Below are 21,166 nucleotides of genomic sequence, written 5' to 3'. Positions count from 1 at the left end.
GGTCCCCCAAAGAATCAGCCATTATTAAACGGCATTGTCATTTTCCCAGCAAGTGGGTAGCTCATAAAGTATGAATTTCTCCCTCCATTGTTATGGGCCTCATTATTCCAAAGTCAAATCCTCCCAATGTGATATCACTTTTCTCTTCTCTCCATCTCTCAGCTATAAAGAAGTTGCTACGTCTCCACAACATTCAATTCATACTCCTAACTCACAAAAATTCACATTCACAGTGACATTGAATTGCAGTAGAGAGAGAGAAAAAGAGAGAGGAACAATGACTACCATCAATTTGGCCTCCGACTGCGGCGAGCGGACCTACGACGGAGCGAGCGAGCCGAAAGCGTTCGACGACTCGAAAGCCGGCGTCAAAGGCCTCGTCGACGCCGGAATCACCGAAATCCCCCGAATCTTCATCCGACCGCGAGAGACGTCCGAAAAGAGCTCCGAATCGGGCAGCAGCTCCGAGAATCTCAGCGTCCCGATCATCGACCTAGGCGGAATCGAACGAGACCAGGCCAAGAGGAAGGAGGCGATAGAGAGGATGCGACGCGCGTTGGAGACGCTGGGTTCTTCCAGGTGGTCAATCACGGGGTTCCGGCGACCGTGATGGAGGAGATGAAGGAGGGGGTGAGGAGGTTCTACGAGCAAGACGATGAGGCAAAGAAGGTGTTCTACACGCGCGACATAACGAGGAAGGTGATGTACAACAGCAATTTCGACACATACACGGCATCGGTGGCGAACCGGAGAGACACTTCCTTTAGCTACATGGCGCCGAGCCCGCCGTCGCCGGAGGAGCTGCCGGAGGTTTGCAGGTATGTGAGCGTGTGACCAGGCGAGGCCTTCGGTCCGGAGGCAACCATGCCATTTTCACCTGCGACGTTAAAATATGTTGTTTTCCCACAAAGACAAAATAACCTTTTCACCTTTGAGGTGACTTTTGTTCTATATTTTTCGTTTTATATAATTCAATTTTATTGAACCTGAAAGAACCAAAAAAAATCACAATAAGATTATAATTTATAAGTTGGATCTAATCTTAATGACTTTCATGACTAAAATTGCAGGGACATTCTGATAGACTACTCCAAGCAAGTGATGAGCTTAGGCGTGCTGCTGTTCGAGCTCTTGTCTGAGTCTCTCGGGCTGAGGCCGGACTGCCTCCAGGGGATGGACTGTGCCGAGGGCCTAGTGGTCATATGCCACTACTATTCAGCATGCCCGCAGCCCGAGCTGATGATGGGGACGAGCAAGCACTCCGACAACAACTTCCTCACGGTGCTCCTGCAAGACCACATCGGAGGCCTCCAGGTCCTTCACGACGATCGCTGGGTCGATGTCCCTCCTGTCCCTGGAGCTCTGGTGGTCAATGTTGGCGACCTTCTACAGGCAAGTCCTGTTACTGTTTTATTTGATTCAACCATGTTTCTTATATTTGGCTATACTAGGCAAAACATCTGATAATTTGGAAGCAACCTCTCGGATCAACGACGCCGCCACGTCGGTTGTCCTTGGGGAAAGTCGCACCTGAAGTTGGTTTCGAAGGGTATTGACCGAGCATTACAAGTGCACAGTCTGCGTTCGGAAATTGATGTGAAAAACATAGGCGATGTCATGGGGGATCTGGGGAGATACATTCTGACTGGGGGATTTGTTGCTCTTCGCCAGCGCCATGAGAATGGGGCGGATGCTGATGATGTATGTCCCTCTTTTTTCTTCCTTTCAGCTCATAACGAACGATAGGTTCAAAAGCGTGGAGCACAGAGTGGTGGCAAACCCGGTGGGCCCAAGAATATCAGTGGCGTGCTTTTTCAGCACAAGCTTCCAGCCGTCGTCGAAGCTTTTCGGGCCGATTAGGGAGCTCTTGTCCGAGGACAATCCGCCAATCTACAAAGAAACCACAGTGAGGGACTACCTTGTCTACTTCAAGGAACATGGCCTTGATGGAACTTCCACTCTCAGACACTTTAAGCTATGAACTCTTATGTTTTTTTTTCTATGGAAGAGATGCAGAATCATTCGGGAACGAATTAGTATCGTGCATGCGAATTTTGGAATTCCAGTTTGCTCGCCGTGTTGTGACCATGTTTCTGTGGCAATGTACTGATTGTGTATGAGAAAAGATTCATTTTTCATGCTACCACTGGACCATTTTTAGCCTATGTCGCTATAAACTTCTTAATTGAAGAAGCAAATTGATTTAATTAATTTCGTATCAAACCAAAGAGTCACCACTAATTTATTTTGGGCCGGCTAGGAGCCAAGTGAAGCGCGGAAGGACACTTCACTTCCTCCGAACCGGAGACTTGGTTACGATAAATGTCTGATTAACGTCTTTTCAGTACCTATTCTCAATCTTTCCAAAATGTTGTCCATGCAATCTTAGGCTATTTTATCATCCAACGCCACTAAACGGCGTCCTTTGCTCCCAACGGGCACCGGTCGATTTTATGGCCTGATTTCCTTTGCTTATCTCGAGGCTGATCTAAACTCAAAACACTTCCTTCGACCTCGGCCGGCGGCGGTCCGAGCCTTTCGCCGGAGGGTTTGATTTTTTTAATACAAAAATAAAAATTACAGCCAAAAGTTCTTTACAATTTTTTTACTACTTAACTCATGATTACTTTACAACGAATATTTTATTAAACACAATTCGCATTTTTTCAAAGCCCCTCAGGCTAAGGGTCTTCGCATTTTCCCCGAACTCATTTCCAAAGCCGAACCAAATGCAACCTCTATATTTCTATAGAAAATGGATCAATGTCTATTGTGCCAGATATTTCTAAAAATTGGATAACAAGTTCCAACTCATAGCTTGTGTGGTCAAAGATGATGAGGCTGTTTGCAATTTTCCGATTGCTTCTTCAACTTCATCGCTTCCTGTCATTTGAAGCCGTTCGCTTCATAGATGCCCTTCCCAATACACCGGCGTTTGGCAGGCGACGCGTAGAAAAAGCCAAACTCACATCTTCAAAGTCAGACGAACTTGCTATGCCAAAATCGCCCGTCGCTTATTGGCCTTGTTCTGGAATTCCATTCACTTTCGTGGGGATGTAACATGTATAATTGTTACCCTTTCCTCTCCATACGGCACGACCTTTATCGTTCAGTTTCTCCCACATTTAATTGGAAACGTCGCACTGTTTTCCCTAAGGGAGAAAAATGGAAGTACTCGGCAGAAATGAAGCAAATGAAAGTAAACAGAAGTGCTAAAGGCTTTTGATGAATCAAAGACGGGAGGAAATGACAAAAATAGTCGTAAACCTATTATAATTGTGTCAATTTATATTTATATATATTTTGCTAATTGAATCTTAATCTTTTGTATATTTGTGCCAATTCGGTCTATCTGTTCAACTTTGGCTAGACCGCTAATGTTGACATCAAGCGGGACCGACGTGGCAATTTTTTTTTTATGTTTTGAGTTTTGAATTATTGTTGATATTTTCTGTCTTTTTCTTTTCTTTTCTTTTTTTGGTTAAGGTTGGCACCTGGAGTCGATGTGGATTGATTTTTTTAAAAGATAAATTATTTTTAAAAACTTTAATTTAATTTAAAAAATAAGCTAAGAAATTAAAAAATTTTAAAAAAAATTAAAATAAAAAAAAAAGGAATGGCTTGGCACGTTGCGGACTCCTATCAATTTTGAAAATTTACGATGTAGTATTGAATGAAAAAATTGAGGTACTTAGAACGTATAGGTAGAAGGGCACCAAAAATGATAAAATTTGTGTACGACAATTACTTTGATATCAAATGCTTTTTTGATCATTTAAGTATCAAGTTTTTTGAAATATGATTATTTGAGCGTCAACTTCAATGAATTTTTCCCAAAATTTTACGTGTCATTTTTTTTATTATTAACTTAATCCTCCGTGGCTCGTCGCAAGATCTCAATCGCAGGCAAGACCTTGCTAAGGTTGATGGGGCTCGGCTGGCGAGGGTGGGGGATGGTCGGCGAGGATCGGTGAGCCCCGGCTAATGCCAAGCGACCCTTACCAATCGCAGGCGAGGCCCTCACTAGGGTCGATGGGGCCGGGCCATCGCTGGGCGACATGAGGCTTGACCTCGCCCTCATTAGAGTCGAAGAGGCCGACACAACGAGGCTCAACCTTGCCCAAATTTGAGAGGTCGAGCCCTCCCCTACGATCAGCAAGCCCCACCGACAAACTTCCACCCTCGCCAGCTATTTCCGATGGTGATGGGGCGGCGGTTGCGAGGGCTTTGTAAGCCCTCGCTATAAGAAGAAGCTTAGTTACCAAATTGCATTTTAAGAAAAAATTTACGTACTTGTAATATCATTAATCTAAGAAAATATCATATACCTTTTATTTGGATGATAAACAACTCATAATTAGGGAAATTTTCAAATAAAGGTCCAAAATATCCTCATTATTTTAAAGAAAGACCTAATCAACAGCACTCTAGTCATTTACTTTTTTATTTTTTCCCTTTTTCCTCTCTTTCTCTGTTCTTTTCTTTTCTTTTCTTTTTATGTTTTTTTTTCTTATTTTTTCTATTTCCTATCGGCGGAGAGGTCGCCGGATTCCCTCGTTTGAGTGGCCGATCGCCGTTTGGAGGTTTGTCCGCATCTCAAGCTCTTCGGGCACGTTTAGTCCTCGGTTTTTGCTCCAACCGATCATTAGGATCAGACCCAGAAGTAGCCGAAGAAGATTAAGTAGGAGGCCTTCTCATCTGGGCTCTGTTTTTTGGCTCTGTCTCGAACCTGAGAGAGAGAGAGAGAGGAACTACATATGAAAGAGATGGATGGGTCTCCTTTAACTTTGCCCCCCTGCAGATGGATTTTCTAACTTGTATGCAGTTGATCTAAAGTTGTTAACCAAATTAGGGATGCGCAAGACGAAGAACTCAGAGGAGGAAGACAGAGTGAGCTTAACTTAGACTGCATAACACTTCGCCAACGGGGGCAAGTTGCCCTCACCGACCTCAGCCTGGGTTGCCCTCGCCACGCTCCCTCATTGGTGACGATGGCCGGAGAGGAGAGAGGAAAACGAAAAAGAGAAAAAATAAAATAAAAAAATAAAAAAAGTAAAGGATGAAAATGCCCTTCGATCAAGTGCTTCTTTGAAACAATGAGGACACGTCTTTCTTTAAAATAAAGTCCACTATATGCCCTTTATTTGAAAAAACGAGAGCATTTAATGTCCTTATTTGAAATTTTCCCTCTTAATTATATCTACACACTTAGACATTACATATATATATATATATATATATGAACAAGACATTGCCAAGTACGATTATTAAGCACTAATATTATTGAGATCTTTCGGGACTACACTCACAAAGAAATACACAAATAGTTATTCCGAAACAACTGTGGCAGAGAAAAAAATAATAATTAGGAAAAGAATCCATTTAAGTGAGTCAACCAATTTGTTTTGATAAGTATAATAAGATGACAATTGCAGTATGATTACTAAATAGAATTGATTATATAATAGTTTACTGTGGACCACAAAATAAATAATAATTAATTAAAGATTGTTGTTAGATCCACTCTTTTAAGATTTTGTAGTTTAATTATCATAGTCACCCAAAAACCATTATGTTAGTGTCATTGGCCAACACTTTTATGGACGTGGAATTAGCGTGTGAGGCTCTTGGCAAGCCAAGCCAGGCCAACCTTCCTTTCTCTTAGTTGTTCCTTAGAACACTTAGGCAAATAACTTGCCTGTATCGAATTATACCATGCCCAACTTAACTTGGGCATCCGTTATATCAAGCGAGACCAGATTACTTTAGGCATTATAGCTGGTTCGACTTGCCAAGACCTCATCAGAGAGTAGCATCAACTCCCAACTAATTTGTACATGGGAGGCTAACCTCGTATTTAGAGCTTCTAAGAGTATATTCTATCTAACTTGTAGCTACTAGCACAAACCGCCCTAACACCACTTACACGGCATAGTTGCTTCTTCCCTTCTACGTTGCTCACTTACAATGATGATACCACAAATTTCCCTCCATGATTATACGAGTATGGGAGAATTTGTCCATTCAAGACACGGAACAACCGGTCCATGTCATTCTTCCCCATTCAATTCTGCAATGTCCCCGTTGCAAGATGTTCTGTCTCTTCTTTGCGCCTTTTCCTACCATCAACGCCGCCTCCCTCGGGACTTACATGAATGGTAGATGCGAACTCGCAAAACATAATAACTGCTCTCCCCGAATATAGAGGTGGCAAAATGCAACCACATCCGAAATAGATCCAACCCTACACAAGTAGACTACGAAAAATCGGCAACTAGTGACCAAATCGAATTCTGCCCAATGGAAAGGGAATTTACAAATAAAAAGATGAGCATGCACAAATTTTATGCAGTGTGAAAGACTCTTGGGGTCCCCAAAAAGAGGGACTAAATGAGAAAAGAGAGGATAGACCCGAAAAGCTCGAACTTTATTTGTTATTCGTTGACCAAAAATATATTTTTCATCCATTCATTCATGTAAATTGAATGAACGATCATTTTTATTGATTTTCCACGAAACATTTGCATCCCAAGGGACTTTATCTTTTCCAAGTTTCGCTATTATCCGTTTATCTAATAACCATGAAAACGTACGCATTAACAGGGTTTCTATTTCTGTGACTATCCTAAGCCAAGTTGAATTCTTACTCTATGGTCGTTGAGAATGAGTTTTTATATTTGGACCTCTACAGCAGGATAAGATAAATTTCTTTTTTCGATGATAAGGGTATCCAAACTTTTGGCTCAATTATTTTCCTCGAAGAGAGCTGCTAGCATGACAGTCTAATAATACTGTCAGTTATTTCTAACCACACGATTTTCCAATCAATGAGTGCTTTATACAAAATACATAGAGATGGTGTGTGGATCTACGATTGAGATTGTACTATCTCTGACAGTACTATCAGAAAAGCATTTCCCTTCCTTGAATGCATACGAAACGCTCCATTCCCGTGGCAAAAGAGGAAGGAAACCCAAGAATCTTCTATACCGTGTATATCTCAATAGAAACGCCGAAGTTAAATTTCACTGCACTGGAGGATTTACACCTGTTCTACTTCTGTCAGCAAAAAAAGAAAGGGAAGGTGAAGAAATTACTTAACGATGAGCTGATCGTTTTTTGGATACCTTAATCTGATCAATTTTTACCTTTCAAGAATTTATGTAACATGTCGCTTGTGCTTGGACATCGTAAGAGTCCAGGAACTTTCTGCTGCTACCAACATGGATCCCATTCTGAAACCAGTCCATACGATGAATTCAAGCATCTCAGCCAATGTCAGGGATCCCTAAGAACAACGCTTGCCGCAGTAAAAAGGAATGCTTAACCAGTCAGAACACGCCTAGCAATATTTTCTTTCAAACAATTTTCGTGGATTGCACTCCAAATTAATAGCGTGATGACCACTTCAGAAGAAAGGTTGCAACTTCATGAACAAGTAAGCTCGTTAACAAGAAGTTGCTTCGACCAAAAAAAATAAAAATAAAAACAAGAGGTTGCAAGTTAGAATGATGGGCTTCAATATGTGAAAAATCCATGTAAGCTAGTGTTCAAATACACTATTTAAGAGACAATGACAAAGTCTGCCTTGAGGATCGAATCACCGTAACGTGACGAGTTTGCATTAATAGAAGAACATAGCATGTCTCTATTTGAAGAAGCTTTTCTGTGCCTTTGAGATGCCATTTTTCACGAAGGGACATACTTTTGGAAAATGCAATGTCTGCCTTCTCGGCCATAATCATTCGACCAAGAAAAAGAGGTGGTGGTGAATATGCTTTGCGTTTTTTGATCAAGAAACCCACACAAACAGCTCCCGATTCTCCATCAGGCAGGAAAGGAAACGAGTCGTATTCAACTCACCAAATATATAGAATCTTAGACAAAATTCATCTTCTTACAGGAAAAAAAGTGAGGAAATGTCATGATACGATGCTTATCTCACGGCTCCACCTTTCCGTGACACAAAACTAGTAGGGGTGTGTTCTTGATTGCAAAAGCTGTTGAAGACGCACAGAGTTCACATGCAGTGTTAAACAAAGGACTACAACCCACTTTGCTCAATCCAGATGTGCACAAATTTCATCCCTAATGGAATTCTCTCTCACACGCACTGTTCACAAGTCATAGCTTCAGAATACTACACATCTTGTTAACCTTTATGACGAACTGAATACAGAGACAGAAGCTGATGCCAAAGCCACCACGTTTTGCGTTGATTGCTGACAAACAAGATTATTTGGGTCGGGTTCAGCCCAACCCGGAGGCATGGAGAGCCAAAGTCTTGATTCGATAAATCTGCCACGAAAGTGCAATTAAGTCCTAAAACCTACAAGAAATGCAATCAAGTCCCCAAACAAGAACATGTTGCATGATCTTTCTTATTTTAGGGTTCCAGTTTTGGCATTGTTATACCGTTAATTAGTCACCATGTAATTTAGTTATTAAGTTGTGAGCTCTTCCAAATATAAGTGCATCAACCACGTTTCTGCATAAAAGTGAAAAAAAGAAACCTTTTGTAAGGAACGAAGGAAATAAATTTGGAGTTTCTCTTGTTAGGAAATCGATCAATTACTTATGGTTTTTAATTGATACATTTATATAATCAATTAACTCCCTGTATTTTCATCGCGCTTCATTTCACAAGATAGAATGCTCCATTGACGAAGCAAATGTTTATGAGCTATTAACAGGAAAACTGTCAAAAAAATCATGAACTTATTGCATTGGTGTGTCCTAAAACCTTTATTGGTGCATCCTAAACCTTTTATTGATGCCAATTCAGTACTAATCATTTTGCATTAATCCAATTCAGTCCTAAATTTTTGCATTTGTGCCAATTGAATCAATCCATCCAATTTTGACCGGAAATTGCTGACGTGGACATCGATTGTCCTAAGTGACCGTTGTACGGCCGACGCCGACGTGGATATTTTTTTTTAATATTATTGCAATAATTTAATATAGTATTAATAAGTTTTTGGTTTTTTCTTCTTTTTCTTTTCTTGCATTTTTTTTATTGATGGTCCCCGGCCACAGCAAAGGCCCGCGAGCCTCGCCTAGTGATCGGCAAGGGTCGTCGGCCCTTGTCAGCCCCCAACAAAAAGAAGCGAGTGAAAAGAAAAAGAAGAACAAAAAGAAAAAATATTCATAATATTTAAAGATAATTAAATAATATTAAAAAAAATATTCACGTTAGCACCAGTTATGTTACTTAGGACAACCGACGTCCACATCAGCAATTTTTGCCCAAATTTCATCGAATTGACTCAATTGGCATAAATACAAAAGGTTCAAGACCGAATTGGCACAAATACAAAAGGTTTATGACAGAATTAGCACTAATAAAAGATTTAGGACTGAACTAGTATCAACGCAAAATTTAAGATTGAATTACCACTAGAAAAAAATATAGGACTAAATTAACACCAATACAATGAATTTAAAATTTTTTTTTTGGCACTTTTCTCGCTATTTACATGGGTTAATTAATCACCTTGGTTCATGTGAAGACTAGAATGCACGAGATTTAGACATGTGACGGAATCGAAAAAACATCTTCCATCCCTATTCTTCTTGAAGGAATCGTCAACGTGTGCTTTCAAGGATCCGGCGATAAATGCTGTCATAATCGAGAAACAAGAAATTCTTATGTTGCCAACTCCGAGTGTTTGTCTGATATCTTCTTGGGGCAACTTTCACTTAAAAGAAAACTCATTTCTTTGACAACCTTCATGTCCCTCGTGTTTAGTTTCTTCCCTATATCAACAACGAAGGATAATACAAATACCACTACTATATAACCACGTGAAGTGAACTTCATCGAGACCCAGCTCGCTCAAAATCGATAATACCAAGTAACATTACTAACAGACACAATGGTCACCAGCATGGGTCCCGAACATGACCGAGCAATCGAATTGAGAGCATCCGACGAGACAAAATCCGGGGTCAAAGGCCTCGTGGACGCTGGGATCGCCCAAGTCCCCTGCATATTTGTTCGGCCGTCCGACAGCGTGGCCTGCGGTGAGGATCATGCGGACATCCCGGTGATGGACCTAGGACATGCGAATGCAGGCCCCACCAGTCACGATGAGATGGCGCAGAATATCGGGAAAGCACTCGAAAAATGGGGTTTCTTCCGGGTGATCGACCATGGGTTCCGTGAGAGCCTCTTGGAGGAGGTGATAGAGGGGTCTCGCAGGTTCTTTGCTCTTGGGGATAAGAATGCATGTTAGCAAAAGCAAGGAGAAGAAGAGATTGAAGGATTCCATTCAATTCCTGCAGCAGTATTATTAAAGAAAGGGATATGTTACTAGCTTATAGGAGAGGCAAATAAGGCATTTACTTCACAACTTATTCATTGACTTTTGAAGAGGTCTTTTTATTGAGAATCATTTTAACAGGGGTGGCAATCCTCCAAAACTCTTCGATAGATAGTCTATATTATGCTTTCTCAGAGAAATGCTATATTGCAATATGAATCTGACACACCGCCATCGTGCTTGACAAAAAAGGTGGGAAGAAGTTGATATAAGATCAAACATACAACTCAACCTTATATCCAAAGTTCTATTTCAGACACACATAGACTGCGCCCGGTATAAACTCCTGAAGCAAAAAGGACCATTATAATTTACTACTGCTCCATGCATTAGAGCTTAAGAAGAGGCAAACGATTGTCAACAAGATACACAAAATCCGCAAAAAAGCATTAATCTCAGCAAATTTAAGTTTGTCGTTACATTAAATGAAGATCTTAAAGGTCCTTTTTTGGAGTTATCTTCAGCTACAGCAATGGTATACTACTTGTCAATCATAGGAAAAAAACAATGATAAACCGAAGTTAAATCAGCCAATGAACCACAAGAAAAAATGAAGAAAAAGCATGGGAAGAAACCATAATACCAATTCTCTATTTATACTCGACCATATATTCATGCATCCACTTACAATACAGAGATCATATGAAATGCATAAGTGGAAAAACCAATAGTAAAATCTTCGCGGATATAAGCAACTGAACATAATGAAAGCAAAACAAAAAAGTACCGCAATTGTCAAATGTCTCTGGCACTACAAGATCGGCAGAATACATATTCCTTTCAGATTGAGGTATATGCAGTTTCTCCACCAACATCCAGTCCCAGAGAGTATGCAAATCCTCATACACCTGTGAAGAAAAATTATAGGGATGAGCAAGATCTTACCATATCATTCTTTTTCTACTTCACCATATCCATACAACTATCGTATCACGTAGCAAATGCATGCAATACTTTATATTACAGGTGTTTTGCTGGATGGTTAGAATTGATTCCTGATGAGGCTACAGATACCAACAAATCTAGCTAAGCAATGTACTTAATGTGTACCTCCAAGGAGTGAAAGAGTGGAACTCAGTAATAATCAGACAGCAACTTCTTTCAACGAGTAACATTTAGGGTATCTCACCTGCTGCACAGGATAGTCTTGCGAAATGTTAAAATGACCTCTTCGGATAGGACGGCAGAAGCAGTAAGGCTCTGTGGGTGATATTTTCAGAGCTTCCTCACCACAAATGAACGGTCTGTATTTACGTTGACCTAAGTCCATATCCCCTCCCTCATGTTGGGCCAACGAAGTACTAGGCAAGTCTTTATCCTCTGAGCTATCTGCAAAGCAGAGGTGCAAGTCATATACAAAAGCACAAACTAAAGACTTTCTGCAGATTCAATGTCAGCATGAAAAATAATCATACTGCATTACGCAACTCGTGTATGAAAAACAACCTTGACAATGCATATAGCTTCGCAACAATAAATGCAGGTGAAACATAGTTTTGGGGGGGGTTGGGGGTTGGGGGGGGTGTGGGGGTGTGATGTTGGGGAGGAAGATTGCTTCCACTTTTCACTCTTTAGGTCATTTAGCAAGCTTCACTATTTACAAAATGCCAAGACCTTTGCTATTAGCTGAAAGCCAGCTCCACATATCCTTGAATAAACAAGACAATAATGAAAGACAACCCATTACCTTATCAACTCCATACATCCTTAGACAAACAAAGGCACCGATACAACCAACAGAACAATTTTAGTAGACTGACTACAGGCTAGGAGCATTGAAGCTGGATGCTTATACTCAAAAACATTAGCAGCTACAGCCGCTTTTGTACAGGAGGCAGAACTATATAGTATGCTCACCGGAGAAATAATCAGAACAAGCATTTGCGTCAAAATTAGCTTCAGACACAATTGAAGGTTGATGGTCAGAAGTTCCAAACATTGACAGAGCGCACCATCCTGCTAGCTATCTACATTTTGGACGACAGCTTCCTCAACGTATGTTAGTTAACACCCCCGATACTCCAACTTAGAGACAAAACAATCATATGGAATTTTTAGTTTATATCTACCTCACAGTTCCTCTACTTAGTTCCAAAATGACATAGAGATGATCACTTTTTCGGGGTAGAGTCTCGTTATCCTAGGCATCTAGTATATTGGAGACATGCTCCAGCCCAGATAAAAGCTAAAAATCTTATATTGTTATGACAATTCAATCAACAGAAGCCTATACTACATCAAATCTTAGACAAGGGAATATAAGTACTATGTTGCCATTTTTCTTTGCATAGACAAAGCCGTCCATGATCTGACAGCACAGTTTCTGATTCTATGACATATCAATAATTAGAAGTAGATAACATAAGAAGAGAAAGGTAAAAGGTCTGAGCCATAGTGAAGCCAATTAACTCAGAAAAACCATTAGCCAATGAATAGAAAAAAATAGTTATTATATAGACCTGCTACCAGAGTCGAACTTTGCCTCTCATACACATCCGTCCAAGAAAACATTGAATCTTTCCTACCATTCTGTGGATTATAAGCGTCAACACGTCCCATCTGTATAACAGGTAAGTCAGTTTTTCTTTCACTTTTCCTGACACAATCACAAATGAACTCCAATAACAAATATCATGAAGAAATTAGAAACTGAAGAATGCAAAACAATACACAAAAAAGGCAGCAAAGGACAATCATATACACGTCCTTACATAGACACATAGACATCCTAGTTTGGGCAGACTTCCATTTTTTCTGTGCGGCGCTGGGTGATTTAATTTTATTTGTTTATCAGGGAGCAGGAACTGAGCTCTGACAGTACTAAAATTCAGGAATATACTAGATCCAAGGATGCAATGACTCTGCAGTCTCCTCTTGGATGACAATGCAGTATAGATTCACACAGAACAAGAGGAGAAATTTTTAAGTTGTCAAGATAAAGGCATTAAAAATCTTTCAAGTCCTTCACTAACCATCAAAGAAGGGACAATGTGCTCGTAAAGACCAAAACAGTTCATTATCTTGAATACCTCATGAAGAAAACAGAGAACAAGTTGAGAGAATTGCCTTAAAATACTGAACCTTCGAGTAGCCAACTCAAATGAGAGAACAAAAAGATAATTGGACCATGAAAACAGTGAAGTTCAACCAAGAACAGAATCTTTGAAGATTAAGTTGGGACTTAATCTGCCATATCATTTTGAAGATTAAGCAGAAGCGATCGAGCAGCTCAACCAAGAACGGAATCTCCATACCTTGCGCTGGAAAGAGCTGCTGTTCGTGACCTCCTCATCCAAGAACGGAATTTTCAACAATGATGCTATCTGGGATACACTAATCCACATGTTAATTTTGAGAAAAATTCAAAAACATTCGAGGCATTTCACACGTCACAACTAAAAACAAACAACAGAAGTCAACTCACAATATCATAAGCCTTCTCTCGCTCCATGTGTTGTGCCGTCGTAACTTGAGAATTGAGCATCTAAAAACTCCAAAGCAACAACAAACCATCAATTCCGCAGTGCCAAAACCAGACACGCACGAAAAACCAAACGGTAAAAAAGGAAATCATGAAACGTGGTCGGACCTGATCTTGCACGTTTCGCTTGGGCACCTGGCTGGTGCACCGGGCGATGCAATGAGGGGCGGTGAAAGGCGCGTCCTGCTGAGCGAGGCCCACTCTGATGTTCGCAGAACCTGGAAAGCAAGGGACGAGCACGTTCAAGCTAAGGTCGAGCGAGGCGCTTACTATTCGATTCTGCTGAAGAGAGGGGTCGGAGTACCAGGGTTGATGACGACGAGATTGGAGCCTCTCTCCGAGATAAGCTGCGAAGGAATTCGCCGTCTTCAAATAATCCTGGAAAAAAGAAATGCGAGAGGTTCAGTGAAGAAGCTCAACGACTCGAGCAGTCATTAGAAGAGAGAGAGAGAGAGCACCGTGGCGAAGCAAAGCGAGGTCGAAGAGCTTTCTCGTCAGAGTCTCTCTCGAGCTTTCTCTCAATTCAGAGACCTGACAACTGAGACAGAAGATGATGCCCCAAGCGACGACGTTTTGATTACTGACGAACGAGGCTTAAACATAAAGAGAAACAAAAGATTACTTGGGTGGGTCGGTCCAGCCCAACCCAGAGCAGAGGAGAGAGAGCCGAGGTCATAGATCCAAGGGAAAATTTCAAAAAAGGGGCCCGAGTCTCATTTTTTTAAAATAAAAATTTAAAATGGATCTTATTTTAAATAAGAACCTAAAATATCATCTTTATTTTTAAGAAGGACCAACAAGAGTATTTGCATCATTTTCTTATCTGACTTCTTTTTTTTTTTTCGTTTTCTTTTTTTTTTTTTTCTTCTTTGGTCGAGGTTGGCGACCCTTGCCAAGCCCTCGCCGGCCGTGGCGAGACGTCCCTTGTGGCCGTTAAAGGCGGCCTCACCTCTAGGCGGGCGAGGACAAGAGAAACAAGTGCTCGACAATCTCAAGGGGCGACATTTAGTCAAGAAAGCTAGAAGGAAATCGACAATCACCACCATCGGCAATGAGGACGACGAGCCTCAAGTCTCTCATTGGGTCGTCACCACGGGCCCGGGAGATTGCCGGACCCCAGCTGTGGCAATGCTGGGGTCATGTGACCTCAAAGACAAACAGATTTGGAGCGAGGGTGCGATCGTCGTTGAGGGTCGACCAAGGAACTAGAAGAGGCATTGAAATTTTCCCTTTTCTTTTGGATAGAAATTTTCTCTTCGCTTGTAAGAATTTTACGGAGTCCTCTGGGTTGTATCTTTGGAAGAGACGATGAATACCGCCTTGCCATATAGCATACATCAAGAAGCCCTCCCTTTGAAGTGCATTTATCAAATCGGCTCCCCGAGTCAGAGAGGGTAAAACAGGTGAGCGTCTGGGCGAAACAAAGATAAAAAAATAGAAATGAGAAAAAAAAAAGAGAAAATCACGCCATTCTTTGAAACAAAAAGGGCACTTCATACCCTTATTGGAAACAAGGTCCACTTCAGGCCCTTGTTTGAGAAAATGAGAGCATTATAGACCCTTATTTGAAATTTTTTCTAGATCCAATTTTGTAATTTTACTCCAGTTATTTCACCAAAAATATATGAGTTGAAAAAAAAATTAAAACTAATAACCATTTGTATAGCCTGAAGTAATCAGTCACCCAAAAAATTTTCGTTATTGATAACAATTTATGGCTAAATATATTTAAATGATGAATTCTTTTATTAATTTATCTTTGTAAGCGACATGAGTGATATTTTCAGAATATATATTTGAAATTATTTAAATAAACTCTCCCTTATTTCTTTTCTTTAAGAAGATCATAACACAAGGAATTGAAATCCTCTATCCATGTGGGTATGCATAGATTACACACGTCGACTTGTATTGGCCAAGGTTCCATTCACGCATTCCATGGCACACGCAACTTGGGCGGGGCACGTCGGCGAGGGCTCTTGATAGCGCGAAAGAGAGGGAGTGGCTCCCGGAGGTGACGTAGTGGAGGCATCGGATCTAAGCTCGGGAGGCCATCGGCGGGGGCTCTTGGGAGTGGCTTTTTTAGGCGGCAACTAGGGTGTTAATGGTTCAGTTCATTTTAATTTTATATGTTTGAAGTGAATCAAAACTCGTCTCGAACCAAGTCGAACCGAAAAACTCAATTTGATTTGGTTCAGTTTTCGGTTTGATTTTCTGATTTTTATTTTTATTTTGTTCTTTCTTTTCTTTTATTTGAGATCTCTAGTGCTTTGTTGTGCGTATGTTAATTTGATTTCTCCAAAGAATGTTAATGATGGTTGAGATGAAAGCGAGCCTTTCCTTTATCGGCCACCAAGAGTCCAACGTCGGTGCTTTGTTCCGTCATTGCCACAGGATTCGCCGGCATCGCATCTCTCCAGCTTGGCCGTCTCCTTCATTTGGTGCCTCACTTCCACATCTACCGCCAAGGGACTGGATTTGGTCGGAACTCATCCATGGCTGAAGCCGATCTCTTCTTCCACCATTCAATAGAATATCCATGGATTGAAAGTGTGGAGTTTTGTTCTATCACGAGATGTGATCAAAACAGAAAGGATTGGGTAGAAGATGAGAGAGACGCAACGATGAAAAGGGGGAGAGAGAAGCCATCCACTGCTCTCATCCGGTGAGAGAGAGCACAAAGATGAAAAGAGAGAGAGAGAGAGAAGAGGAAGGGGAGCCGCCCACGGCTCCGATGAGAAGTGAACAGTGAGAGAGGAGACCGAGCATGCACGAAAGGAAGAGAGAGACAAATTAAAATCCGTTATCCGAACTAAACCGATCCGTTATATTATCTGAATTCTTTGATTATTAACCGAACCGAAAATCGAACCGAACCGAGGATGTGTTTGTTTCACATTTCGAAAATATTTTCGCTATCGATAACATTCCGTGCCCGACTATTTTCGTAGACAATGATAAAATTTTCTATTTGTTTATTTTTGTAAGAGATATAAGTGATTACTTTTTAGAAAATATTTTTCAAATCACTCATTTTTTGTAAAATAAATGCACCACGAAAATGCACGAACTTCATTCGAGTTCAATTTAGGTTTCGATTCGGTTCTAATACTCCTTGTGACAACGGAGGCGGAGGCAGCTCGAGATGCAACTGGTGAGGCTCTTGGGAGCGAGAGAGGTAAAGTAACTTGCGAAAAAGAAAAGAGAGTGGCTTCATTCTTTTTCTTAAAGACGCACAAAAGAGAGGAGAGAGAGTGCCGTATAATTGGAGAGAGAAAGAGGGCAATGGTCATAGAGCCATGCTCGACCGTGGAGGGGCCGGCATATACAATATTTTCACGGCGGAGCGAGATCGGAAAGCTTCTTCTCGTCTAATCAATGGGCAAGCACATATCGACATACGGTGTTAGCCTGCCCAGAAAAATTAATCACCAATTATCGCAATAGCCAATCGGATATCCTCCGTCTCAAAAGGGATAGAATTACATTCGCCAAAGGAGAAAAACAAAAGCACCATCAAACACTGCAGAATTTATTTATGCTTTATGCATACATTATTAACAAAGATACAAGTTATTCATTGGGGATTCTCAATAACGGTGGGCTCGATGCTTGAAATCTGATGGGGGTTGCATATTTTCCTGCCCCAACAATGATGTTCCTCCTCCAACATGCGAAGATGGAAAGTTGTCCCTTCATCTCTCACTTGGTTCGCAGCAACAAGTGTTCTTGCCCCAATCACTGGATGACAAGTCAAGCCTAAAGCTAGAACAAACATGAAGATCATGCACACCCACTTTCCGCCGAGTTTCTCCATCTTGCTTGTTTTTCTATGAGCTCTCTCTCTCTCTCTCTCTCTCTCTCGGGTCTTGTCCGTCCGTATGCCCCAAATTTTCTAAGCCGGGAAGTAATTTTATATTGTTACTCAAGACTGCTGAACTCAAACAGGAAAAAAATCAAAACTTGAAGCAAATGAAAGCGCTGTAGCAAAGCATTAATGGGATTCCATAACTTGGGCATGCAAATAAGCTACTTGCCACGATCTAGAAAAAGATACAAAAAAATAAGCTACTTGCCAAATAAGATATTAGTGATATTATGATATTTACTTGATTCTCCACATCTGTTGGGATTATGCATGTCTCTGATTGATTACGGTTGCTATTATTACCATAATAGTCATCACTTATTAGTCTATCGAAATAGACACCAAAATCAATATTTCTCTTTTCGATATCTTGTAATTCACAACTTAAGAAATGGCCGACCAATCGTGTATAAAACATCAATGATAGAAATGAGCAAACCGAACCCGACCTAATAGATCGAATTGGTCCTGTCCTTGAAGGGGCGGTCCGGTCCTCAATCTTAATAAATGGGACCGGTGATTGGGTGGTCCGGTCCCGTTTCCATGGTGGATGGGACCGGATCGGACTACTCGGATTGGACCGCCCGGAATATATAATATATATACAATAAGAAACAAAATTAGAAATTTTTGAAGAATTAGATAACCTAAATTTTCTATCTTTGGCTCGACACTCACTTCTCTCCTCTTACGTTTCCAATGCGGCTCTGCTCGAAGCTCGCTTCTCTCGCCTTCGCCTCCCCGCTCACTCCTTTCACAATACCGCCTCTTGCTTGTCCGCTTTGTCGCTCCTCTCGCCTTTTGTCAATATGTAGTTTCTAATCGTGTTTTTGTCTTGACTCAATCTGTGTTTTGTCTTAACTATATTATGTAAACCCATTATTTTGTTTGCACTTGGATTCGATTAAATACAAGTATAATCCCACTTTGAACTTGATTCTTTCCAACTCGAGGAGAACGATGCATAAGCATAATCTTGTTTTAGTTGTTTTAAGTGTTTTTCTTCCTAATTTAGTCCATTTCATTATTTTAAGATTATAAATACTCATCTATATATTTTATTAGGTTGGATGGTTGAGATTTGAAGTTATTAGTATAAATATAAGAGTTAGATTTCTTTAAACAATCGGTATTAGTGGTCCCACTGGGACTAAACTGGGGCCGGACCGGCCTGGACCATGCACACCCCTAATCAATGAGATTACGGTTCCATGAATACTATCGATGCCGTGGAAGGACCAATAAGTAAATAAACCTTATCAAGAATGCGTGAACATTGTAAGATGACCGAAAAATCTATAGGTGACAATGAAAACATTTATTATTCTTATAAGTTTTTTAGGCCCTATTTCCCGACATAACGATATTTGGATCAATCAAAGTTTAAAACTAGGGAGATATCAGCGATCAAAGAGCAAATCAAGTTTTTTTCTTAACAAACATGGCAAAAAGACGAATTAGGAATAAGATTATTTCAATTCGGAAAGAGAAAATTCTTGCATAGGATTAATTGGATTTTGCTTGAAAAGGTCCTTTATGAACCGTTTTCCCTTTTAATCTCTCCTTTTTCCTTGGATTTACTAGTAAAATAATATTGAATTACTCAAAGAACTGATAACGGAGATAGGAACCGATGTTATTGGACGACGTTTTCCCTTTAATTGCTGACCATCGAGGTTGCAATTAGGAAACACCGACACTCTCCACACAATTTCTAAGTAACTAGTGGTACTAGATGAACAAGTTGGTTATTTAGACATTGTGCAAAGCACGGGTCCACCTAGTAGGAAGCCGAAGCTTTTCCCTTTGTGACTCCGGGCGCGTGAGGATACTATACCCGCCTACCCAACAATCGTTAGCTGAAATTGACCAGGTGTCTACCTTCACCCGTTGAAGCCCTTAAGTTCCCTCTAAATGTTTTTCTTCCCTAAAGAGAGGGAAGATGAAGAGAACCTATGGAGAGATCTTTCCACCATATCGAAGAGTTCCTTCCCCTGTCTCCTCTTGAGTCTTGTCCAAAACTATTTTCCCCTTTAATCTCTCCTTTTTCCTCAGATTTACTAGTAAAAAAATATTGAATTAGTTCGAGAATTAACAGCAGAGATAGGAACCGATGCCACAGACGACAACATTTTCCCCTTTAATTGTTGACCAACGAGGTTTCAACTAGGAAGTACCGATACTTTTGAGGGGCTTTCGTGTTGTGTCTTGTTGTGTCGTGCCCGACACTCTTCGACATACGACTAGCACATGGTGAGTGCTCTAGAAATGCTAGTAACATGCAAGTCCACCATCTCGATGTACTATTTCGACATGCACAAGTTAATTTTAAGCATTTTCAATAAATTAGAATATGAATTTATCAAATTTGTATATACTTAAGTCATATACCTAGTTACCACAAAATTAATATACCCGATCAAAAAAAAAAACAAAAAAAAACCTAATCGTGCATCCCTACGGAAGAAGAAGTAGCAGAAGAAGAATAAGACCGCTAATATTTTAATATACACATGATAATTTATCACATATATATAAATATATTTAATATACAACAAGTCCCAACATGTTGAAATTCTCTATTTTTTGAGAAATGATGTGTTAGTGATTTGTGTCGTGTTGTATCGCGTGTCCGTGTCGATGCTAGTTAGGGTTTCAACACAAGAGAAACAAAAAATTATTTTGGTTAGTCTAGTGATTCCAGTCCAACCCGCAGTCACCGAGAACCAAGGTCTTTATCCAATTTTTTGATTTGAGGCTCCATTTCACGAAAAAAAGAGAGTATACAAATACTTTCCTAAAAGTTATTTCTAATATTTCTTGTAAAAATAAATGAACGAAAAATATTTTCATCGTCCATGAACATATTTAGACATAAATTATTGGTGATAATCAAAATAGTTTCTTTTGATTAACTACTTTAAAGGATATAAGAGATTATTTTTCGAAAAATATTTTATAAAACATTCATTTTTTACGAAATAAACGAATTAATGGTCTCTCCATTTATTTCGTAGAAAATAAATGATTGCAAAATATTTTCTTAAAACTAATTGATTGTATCACCTGAAATAATCTATCAATAAAAAATATTTTCGTTATTGACAATAATTATGACTAAATATTTTCCTAAATAACTTAAATAATTTTTATCTATTAATCTTTGTAAGCGATACAATCGATCATTTTTAAATAATTATTTTCAAATCATAATATTTTTCGCAAGACAAATTTACACTTGACTTTTCTTTAAGAATGTCAAAACACAAAAATGCGGTATCCTTTATTAATCTTCATGCGTATGTGTGAATCACACGGCCCGACATGTACCGGTTAGTTTCCATTCATGCATAGGGATGGCAGATGCAACTTGGCGACGAATGTGATTTGAACACCGAATTTACCAGCAATAAAATTAGATACTTAACAATTAATTTTGAGTTGTTATGAGTACTAAACTACTAGTTGAACTCTGGTTCTTTGCACGAGCTT

The 21,166-nt window shown here is 40.0% G+C and overlaps 1 protein-coding gene and 2 pseudogenes across 1 annotated transcript; all 3 read left to right on the top strand.

Annotated features, from left to right (window-relative positions):
• LOC115734061 overlaps nt 1-21,166 on the top strand; it is a 227,610-nt pseudogene that overhangs the window by 170,719 nt on the left and 35,725 nt on the right.
• LOC125316428 lies at nt 149-2,144 on the top strand (annotated as a pseudogene).
• Nucleotides 9,879-10,238, top strand: LOC125314668 (1-aminocyclopropane-1-carboxylate oxidase homolog). The gene has a single exon (XM_048277524.1). The coding sequence runs from the start codon at nt 9,879-9,881 to the stop codon at nt 10,236-10,238; it is 360 nt and encodes a 119-aa protein (XP_048133481.1).

Source organism: Rhodamnia argentea, chromosome 1 (assembly GCF_020921035.1).
Source record: "Rhodamnia argentea isolate NSW1041297 chromosome 1, ASM2092103v1, whole genome shotgun sequence".
Lineage (NCBI taxonomy): Eukaryota > Viridiplantae > Streptophyta > Magnoliopsida > Myrtales > Myrtaceae > Rhodamnia > Rhodamnia argentea.
This window is presented reverse-complemented; position numbering and strand designations above follow the sequence as displayed.

What these genes read in the sequence shown, in the direction of transcription:
- LOC125314668 (XM_048277524.1), top strand. Translation starts at nt 9,879, where the DNA reads ATGGTCACCAGCATGGGTCCCGAACATGACCGAGCAATCGAATTGAGA.